At 45.8% G+C, this 9638-nt stretch overlaps 1 protein-coding gene across 1 annotated transcript; it reads right to left on the bottom strand.

The window, feature by feature from the left end:
• Positions 1–1163: 1163 nt before the first annotated feature.
• Positions 1164–4377, bottom strand: CEBPA (CCAAT enhancer binding protein alpha). The gene has a single exon (XM_083165514.1). The coding sequence runs from the start codon at positions 4218–4220 to the stop codon at positions 3315–3317; it is 906 nt and encodes a 301-aa protein (XP_083021640.1). The 5' UTR covers positions 4221–4377; the 3' UTR covers positions 1164–3314.
• Between the last annotated feature and the right edge of the window lie 5261 nt (positions 4378–9638).

Below are 9638 nucleotides of genomic sequence, written 5' to 3'. Positions count from 1 at the left end.
AACCCAAGATTGCATTGGCGTAGTGATCATTACCAGGTACAAGAATCTCCATGGCATTGTAATCTGCACTATGTTCTAGGATTCAGGACTTAATGTACAGTATATATATATATATATATATATATATATATATATATATATATATATATACCTAAAGTGGTTAATAAAAGTTATTTAGAAATCACATTCAGTGTTGTTTAATCTAAATGGATTTCTATGTACTTTACATTAATAGTATATTATAAAAGGCTAATGCTGCTCCTCACCTCTATGGGTGGAATTTAAGTGTTGCCCCGCTTGGGCGCACACCACCGCCAATGCTTACATTAGTGTTATATTGACAGGCTGGCACCTAGTTGTCCATATTACTGTATTTAACCCTCTCCACCCCCCAGAGCTGCATGGAAGAGAGAATTTATGCAGCCCACACACGCACCGATCCCGGCGTGCGTTGTGGGCTTAACTAGCACACATAGCATCGCATCGTATGCCTTGTGCATACGATGCGATGCTGTGCTAGAAAAAGCTAGTACAAAAAGTAAGTGCAGCACATACTTTTTATACTGTGCGATGAGGTGCCGTGGGAGCGCGCACCCCATCGTACAGCATCGCACCGCCTGCATCGGTGCGTGTGTGGCCTCCTTAACTGCAATATTAGATGCTCTATCCTCAGTATAAAAGAGAATTTGGACTTATCTTTGCTGTTTGGGTTACACAGAACAGAAGATTCTCGCTATACATTTCCAATGCCGCTGTTATCAGTCACTAGTTCTGTTTTTAGAAGAGAGAGAGAAAAGTCACAGGCATATACAAAATACAAATACTGTAGGGTTATATCCATCTGCCGGGAGTTATTTTATTCTCCTTACAGTGCTACCAGCCAATCAGCTCCTAACTGTCCTTTTTCAAGCACAGTCTATAACATAACAGGAGATGATTGTCTGGTACTTTATCTCTCTCCCCTACAAGACTTGGTAATAGACCATAAATTTGCTATTGTGTCACCTTTAGGCAATTACTTTTAGAGAAACATCTCTTTGGGTTCAAAGACCTTCCGTCATTGTCGCATCAAATGCGTCGTCTCTATGTCAACGATGCAGCACACAGCCATAGTGACTATATACTGTACAAGCGTCCATATGAAATCAAACAGGGACGAAAAGTATCCAACAGTGTATATTCTTTATTTACGTTGGAAATAAGAACATAAAAGGGACGCAGGTTGTGTTTCAAAACATATATTAACAAATGTGAATAAAAACCTTTTTTGTTCAATAACTTTTTTTATTTTTTTAAACATTTATAAAACATTCTCAAAATAATAATAATAATAATTGTTTGAATACATTTCCTGGGGTTTGCTGAAAGAGAGCAATAATTTAGCAGTCAGGCAAGGCAGAAATAGTTTGCCACAGGCTTTTCCAATGGGATAACGGGATACAGCTCTGGGGCAAATAGGTGTAGGTTGTGTAAGTCAGTGGTTCTCAAACTCAGTACTCAAGTAACCCCAACAGTGCATGTTTTCCAGGTCACCCGGCAGGTGCACAGGTGCACTCATTACTCACTGACACTTTAAAAGATCCACAGGTGAAGCTAATTATTTCACGTGAAATTCTGTGTGGAGATTGGGAAATGTGAACTGTTGAGGGTCCATGAGGACCAAGGTTGAGAAGCACTGGTGTAAGTAATGCTATAGAATTCCAGTCAGACGTAGTCTATTTGGATGCACAATCTTTCGCTGCACAGGTGTGTCACTGTAGGCTCCGCACCACTCTGCGGGTTGCAAAAATGAAATAGAACATAAAAAAAAAAAATGTTTGGGTTCTTTCTACAATAAGAAAACACAGTTTCCCCAATGGCAAGATTACAGCAAACAAAAAGGAATAAAGCTTCATTCACATTCTACTGGGTCCATATAGACTTGAAAAGTCAGGGGTTAAAAGTAACAATTATACATCAGTAAGATACAAAATTACCAGCGACTAGCAGCTACTGAATGGTCTTCAAGGTTATACCGCTTTGATTGACAATAAATGGCTTTATCCCCCCCCCCCTCATTAATACAGTATGTACGATAATACATTGGCATAATTTTCCCTTGTAATTACCGCGCTCACAAGTCATTTAAATAAGATTTGTGCGTTTATATTAACAAGGCACCGAGCTGCAAGTATCAGCAATTTTAGTATCTTTCAGAAGACTTAATATCATTTTTTTTTTTAAATGACATTGAGCAACAGAAAGCTGAAATGGGAACATGTATACTGTATATAGCCTGGTGCTGTCATCAGGTGGTGCGAGATCACCTGCTCTGCAGATGCACCAGGCACAGATTTTAAGGCACTATTAAATAGGCACACGTGCAAAGAGGTGTATATACCCTGTTAATATTCAGACTCATTTTGGCACAAGCAATTATGGCTATTGGGGCGACAGAGACCTTCCCTTAAATCATTTAACCCACTGAGTGCCAGCGCATCTTGTTGGCGTACAAACCATGGGCAGCGACTTGTAGGGTTATACTAAACATCATAAGGAACATTTTACACCTCTCCCCCAAAACATACATATATGGGCCCTACCAAAACTTGTATATAAAGGGTTAGATGTTCTATAAACATGGTTTACACTGCGTACAAAAACATTGGACAAAAATAGAAATATATTTGGTATAAATGGAAGTTTTGGAAGGCGGCGAAGATGTCCTGATTGTGCTAGCACCACACAGAAAGCTGCTCGGCAGCAAAAGTCTGTTCCTGCCACAATGTCCCCACGGGCACAGGCCTGATGGGCAGGAAGGGGGTACCCACAAAATGTTCAACCAATGTGGACAGGGGGTCAAGACAGGGATAGGGGGTCCAAGTTCAAGGGAGTGTCCTTGTCACTCATGGCACTTAGTTCAGATCCATACAGGACCACAGACTGAGGACTGTTCACAACATCATGTGCAGGTCCATGTTGGACTACAGACTGAGGACTGCAGGCACATAGAGGTCCATGTTGGACTACAGACTGAGGACTGCAGGCATGTACACATTACAGTATGTGCAGGTCCATGGCGGACTACAAACTGAGTACTGCAGCAGTCCATGTTGGACTACAGACTGAGGACTGCAAGCATGTACACATTACAGTATGTGCAGGTCCATGGTGGACTACATACTTAGGACCGCAGGCATGTAGAGGTCCATGTTGGACTAGACTGAGGACCTGCAGGCATGTACACATTACAGTAGTGCAGGTCCATGCTGAGCCACAGAATGAGGACTGTCCACAACATCATGCGACCGACGATTATAGGAGTGCACCCAACACTATGCACAATTCCCCATCACTTTCACCAGGGAGCTCTCTGGGAGTTGGCGGAAGATGCCCCTGAGGGTCTCCAGTTCCCTGCTGAGCTGTTCCACCCGCTTCCTTAGCCTCTCGTTCTCATTGGACAGCTCCATGACCTTCTGCTGGGTCTCTGCATTGCGCATCTTGGCCTTGTCCCTACTCTTCCTCACCGCGATGTTGTTCCTCTCCCTCCTCACCCTGTACTCATTGCTGTTTTTGTCTACCCACTTTTTGGACTTGCCTCTAGTCTCTGAGGAGGAGGACGATGAAGAAGACGATGACGACGAGGATGAAGAAGACATGCCCTTGCCAGAAGATGCTGGGAGCTGGTGGTGGAGCAGGCGTGGGTGGCCTGGGAGATGGTGGTGGTTGTGGTGAGGACTGGGAACAGGCGTCGGTGGCGGAGTTGGGTGGCCGGACTGCAGGTGCATGGTGGTCTGGGCACAGTGGGCCACCTGGTACTGTAGGTGGGATGGGTGCTGGGGGGCATGGTGGGGGTAGAGGGCAGCCAAGGATGCCCTGTTTGCCTCCCCCTCCTCCCTGGGCTCTTGCTTGATGACCAGGGGTCTCAGGCTGCTATCCAGCTTGTTGTCCATGTAGTTGGCAAGGCAGCCATAGCCCTGAGGGTGGTGGCCCACCTGCTGCTGCTGCTGGTAGTCCATGGCCTTGGTCCGGTCCTGCTTGCTGCTGTGGAACAGGTCGGCCAGGAACTCGTCGTTGAAGGCTGCGGGATCGATGTAGGCGCTGATGTCTATGGAGTTCTCGTTCTCGCACAGCTCGCTCAGGTCCCCGGCCGCCGGGGGCTCCCTGTAGCCGTAGGCAGCGGGCTGCTGGGCGCTCATGGGCTGCCGGGACTCCGCCTCGTAGAAGTTGGCTAGTTCCATGGAGCTCCTATAGCCAGCAAAGCATGGTGACGAGCTCCGGGAATCCAGGGTGAGTTCGGGCGGGATTGGGATACTGCTGCTGCCGGTGTCAGAGTTCTGTGCCCCCCACCGCTGCTGCTGCTGCCCTGGGTAATAACACTGACTGCGCTGGGCATTGCAGCCGCGGCTCGCTATATATATACACAGCGCGGCGGGAGGGCGGCGCCTGCTGGACACCTGCCGTACTGCAGCCGCGGCTCTATACGTGCTGCGCAGCGGCCCCTGCTGGACACCTGCGGCTACAGCTGCCTTCTCGGCCCATTGCGGCTCTGCTGTTGCGGGTTCTAATTGCACTGCATCCTGCACCGGTAACATACATGATATACTGTGTAGGAGGATCCCTGATGCGCGAATTTTGGGATCGATTCGGGGATGTGAGCAATAGCAGCGATGCACCCCGATCTCTATGCCGCATTGCACTGATCAGTTGCAGCCAGCACAGTGGACAGTATTGTTGAATCAGGCTGGAGTCACTTATTGTGTCCTTATGATTCAGTTATCTTCATGCAGCACATAAATATGCTACTGCACAGAGTGCTATGTAATATGTATCGTGTATGTGACCCCAAGCTGGGCTAGGTATATAGGGGTGACCCGATAACTATACACCCATATATAGGTTATAAACTGGGTATATCAGCTCTAGCTTGCTCACTATACTGTATGTACAGTATGTAATTCTACCAGTGAAATAGCATGCGTGTTAGTGTCACACACACTCACTCACACACTGCTTAATCAGGTTTTTAAACATGTTTAATAATCTGGTATTATCTGCAGATCTTTTTTATATGTGTGGGCATTCCCAATTCGTCTTCTCCATCTATTTACATTATGAACAGCAATCGATTGGGCAATTTCCAGATATGAAGATGCAATCTTTAGATGGAAAAATCTGCCGATCACTGAAATAAATCTGTAATGTGTGGGCAAGTCAGATAGATTGTAAAATCCATTTATCTGGCCAAAAAATCCATATATCTGGAAATCCATAAATTGTGATTGCTGATGTATGGGGCCCATTATAATACTCCTGTAACGAGACTGTCAGTTGATACTGAATCATCTGACCATCAGTTTTCCTTTCAGCTTTATACTATATGATTTATTTATTACCAGTTTCTTATATAACTCACACATATTCCGCAGCGCTGTACATAGAATAGTTGAACACTCACATCAGTCCCTACACCAGTGGAGCTTACAATCTATATTCCCTACCACATGTACACAGACATTCTAGGGTTAATTTGTTAGGCACCAAAAACCTACCAGTATATTTTTGGATTGTGGGAGGAAACCGGAGCACCCGGAGGAAACCCACGCAAGCACAGGAAGAATATACAAACCCCACACAGTTAGGGTCATGGATTGGAACCCATTACCTAAGTGATGTGCTGATAAAAGGCTAATGCTGCTCCTCACCTCTATGGGGGGGATTTAAGTGTTTGGCACTGGCTGCCACTAGATGGTGCCTTATGGAGCAATTCAAGTGTTGCAGTTATTGTTATGCTGTTCCATCATGTTGATGGGCAGGTATTTAGTATATCATTGGCATGCTATTGTGCTGATTGTATGGTTACATGCATAACTGCTAACTTGGGGGGGGGTCACCATTTTTGGGGTTTGACTTAGAAGAGTTGTTTTCCGGTTGTGGATGGAGAGTGGGGAATGTGTTCTCAGGGTCCCCCCACCCCCCCAGTTTATACAGGTGCAAGAATAAGGTATTGCTACTTGTCTACAAATTAAGATATGCCATAAGAGCCCTGAATAAAGCAGAGTATTGGATCTCTATTTGTTCATAGGCATCATCTTGTACGGATAACTCGTTTCAGGGTGCAGGGGCATCATCTTGTACGGATAACTCGTTTCAGGGTGCAGGGGCATCATCTTGTACGGATAACTCGTTTCAGGGTGCAGGGGCATCAGCTTGTCAGACTAATGCGTTTCAGGGTGCAGGGGCATCTGCTTGTCAGGCTAAAGCATTTAAGGGTGCAGGGGCATCAGCTTGTCAGACTAATGCGTTTCAGGGTGCAGGGGCATCTGCTTGTCAGACTAAAGCATTTAAGGGTGCAGGGGCATCAGCTTGTCAGACTAATGCGTTTCAGGGTGCAGGGGCATCTGCTTGTCAGACTAAAGCATTTAAGGGTGCAGGGGCATCAGCTTGTCAGACTAATGTGTTTCAGGGTACAGGGGCATCAGCTTGTCAGACTAACGCCTTTCAGGGTGCAGGGGCATCAGCTTGTCAGGCTAACGCGTTTCAGGGTGCAGGGGCATCAGCTTGTCAGGCTAACGCATTTCTGGGTGCAGGGGCATCAGCTTGTCAGGCTAATGCATTTCAGGGTGCAGGGGCATCAGCTTGTCAGACTAACGCATTTCAAGTTGCAGGGGCATCAGCTTGTCAGGCTAACGCATTTCAGGGTGCAGGGGCATCAGCTTGTCAGACTAACGCATTTCAAGTTGCAGGGGCATCAGCTTGTCAGGCTAACGCATTTCAGGGTGCAGGGGCATCAGCTTGTCAGGCTAACGCCTTTCAGGGTGCAGGGGCATCAGCTTGTCAGGCTAACGCATTTCAGGGTGCAGGGGCATCAGCTTGTCAGACTAACGCATTTCAATGTTAAGAGACATCCGGTAAAGTATATCTGCTAACAATGGTCTCTTGTTCAGATAAATGCCTCAATATATCCTGTGAACGCCTGAACATAAAACCTTTATTTCTTGTTGAATAAGAATTGGGTGAATTCAGCCTCTTTATTGTAAAATGACACACTTTAGGTGTTGGTGACACATTTAATCAGTACTCTTAGCCCCTCCCTCTGCTTCCACGAATCAGGTGACTGCTGCACCCCTAGCTCCTCCCATCTGCCACTCCAGTTTGTTATCTCTGGAAACGATAAGATTATAAGACGCAGCATACACGAGAAATTATGATCATTTTGGTTAATATAGAAGAAAATTGGATCAAAGGACGATATATCAAACCTTATAAATAGGACTGTTGGAGGTGCATATTGCTCATAGCAACCATCGATATCCTAGCTATCATTTACCCAATACATTTTATAAAATGTTATCTAGAATCTGATTGGCTACTATGGACAACACCTTCACTCCCTCCCCCCCACAATGTGTGCGGTCCCGAACGATGGGAACGACCGATCGTTCAAATTGTTCCGTGCATAGTTAACGATGTGCATACCCGCCTATCATTATTGATGGTCTATGTTTTTCCCTGAACATAGACCAATCTTTTTGTGAAGTGTATCAAATCGTTCCATGTGTACGCATAATGAATGATTTGATACACTCGTTTCCGGCATCGTTCCGTGTGTATGAACCTCAAGTCTGACGGAGCAGCGCGAGTTCTCACTTTGGGCCTATAGTGTGAGAGCAGCCCAGGGCTGTGTCGGGCCGTCTGTGGTTCCAGCGCGGCACACGCCCAGGCGATGAAAAGATAATTTGTAGATAAATGAGAAGGAAGACTGGGACACAGATACATGCAGCACAGCAGCCTCGGGGACAGGGAGTCTGCCGAGTTGAATTCCATGCTCTGTACATGCAGCTCATATCTGCCAAAAAGATGTGTTATCTGAGATTTGGAAGCATACAATGGATATCATGCAAACCCCCCCACCCCACCCCCCCTTTCAGTCATTAGGGGCTTTCTTATTCACCAGAACCAGATTCTGGTTCTTGATACACTTCTCTAGACCGGGTTCTGAAAACAATGATCTGGTTCTTTCATGGTTCTGTACGGAGTAAAGGCAGCTGCTATAAGAATGATAGACAGACAGTGGCCATTATTCTGGTTCACTTGCAAAGGCAAATTCCTTCCCAAATGGCCAAAACCATGTGCACTGCATCCGGGGTGGCGGCGGCGGCGGGGCGGGGGGGGGACACACGACACCAGATGTAATGTGCAGAGAGAGTTAGATTTTGGTGGGGTTTTACTTCAAAGTGAGATCTATATTGCAGTGTAGAAACAAAGCAGCCAGTATTTACTCTGCACAGAAGCAAAATAACTCGCCCAAATTTGACTCTCTCTACACAAGTTACATTTGTCCATTTGAGAAGGAATTTGCCTTTTCAAGTGAACCAGAATAATCTTGGTCAACAGTCATTGAAACAACAACTTACAATCAATAATATGCATTAGGTCAACAGATACAAATAGTCGACAGGTTTAAAATGTTGACATAATAATGGTCAGCACATTTTTTTCCCCAACATTTGTGTGACTTCCTATCCACGTGGACTACGCCTAGGAACATCAATCCGTGGTGACTGCAGCTGCAGAGATGTGAGCCACCTTACCCGCAGTGTGGCGGGGGTAGTTACTGATGGTGGTATTGCTACCAAACATACAAGATTTAACTCAGGGAACATGTGTCAATCATGTTGCCTTTTGGCAATGTTTTGTACCAGTTGACCTTTTGTTTCTGTCGACCCAATGCATGTCAACCAATTGGTGACAACTTAAATACTGCAGATCTGCTAAAACCACCCCTGAGGGAAGGGTATCCACAAGTGTCTGCTGGCGCCATGAAGGTGCGAACTATTGTGCTCGCTGAGCAAATCGGTGTGTACAGGTAGCAAAGACTTCGCAGCTGAGCGAATGTCGGAGTGGTGAGGGTGTAGGTAAGGAGGAAAGAAGAATCACTACAGCCAGCATGCCGGGCAGACTTGGCACACTGGCATCTATAGTTTCACTGGCAAAAAATTACAAAGTCGCCAGGCACACAGTATCCTGTAGTAAAAGGATAAACTTTTTCAACGGTGTCAGCGGGTCTTGTCTGCCTGCTAGGGCATGCTAGTACTTGTGGTTCTTCACGTGGCAGCATGCCCTAACAAAAATAAAAATTTGTTGTGAGGGGGCTAGTTTGGGAGTTGTAGTACGCCAGTAAGTACCTGTCGTGTATGCGCATCACGATTGTGTCACTGGCCTGGTCCCAGTTACTTCATTCCCCAGCTTCTCCTCTAATGCTGTGGTGATAATGTATTTCCCATTTTCTGGCATCCTAATTAATATTGGTGCAGATCTGTATCAGTGCTGGAGTACAGGTGTTTATCTTTCCAGGAAGAGGAGATCTGGATATTCATAGCAATTAACACCAGTGGAAATGATCTAGATATGTACAGAGATAACAGGCGCGGATAGAGGAAGCAGCAGGCCCTAATGTCTGCACTACAGGGGTTACATCATAATCCTTGAGATCAGGTCATTCAACAGCAACACGGATATACACAAAGCAGCATAACCCAACATCAACTCCAGCACAATATCTGTTATATAAATGCCTATTGCAGCAATCAGTAGTTTAGTTGTGAGCAGACATTTATAGAAATATGACACTGTCCACAAAGCAACATGTAAAAGAT

This window comes from Crinia signifera, chromosome 11, assembly GCF_055691185.1.
Source record: "Crinia signifera chromosome 11, ASM5569118v1, whole genome shotgun sequence".
NCBI classification, from domain to species: domain Eukaryota; kingdom Metazoa; phylum Chordata; class Amphibia; order Anura; family Myobatrachidae; genus Crinia; species Crinia signifera.
Note: the sequence above shows the minus strand (reverse complement) of the source record. Positions and strands in the feature narration are given on the sequence as shown.

Bases quoted from the DNA above. Each gene is read 5' to 3' on its own strand.
- CEBPA (XM_083165514.1), bottom strand. From the start codon at position 4,220: ATGGAACTAGCCAACTTCTACGAGGCGGAGTCCCGGCAGCCCATGAGC.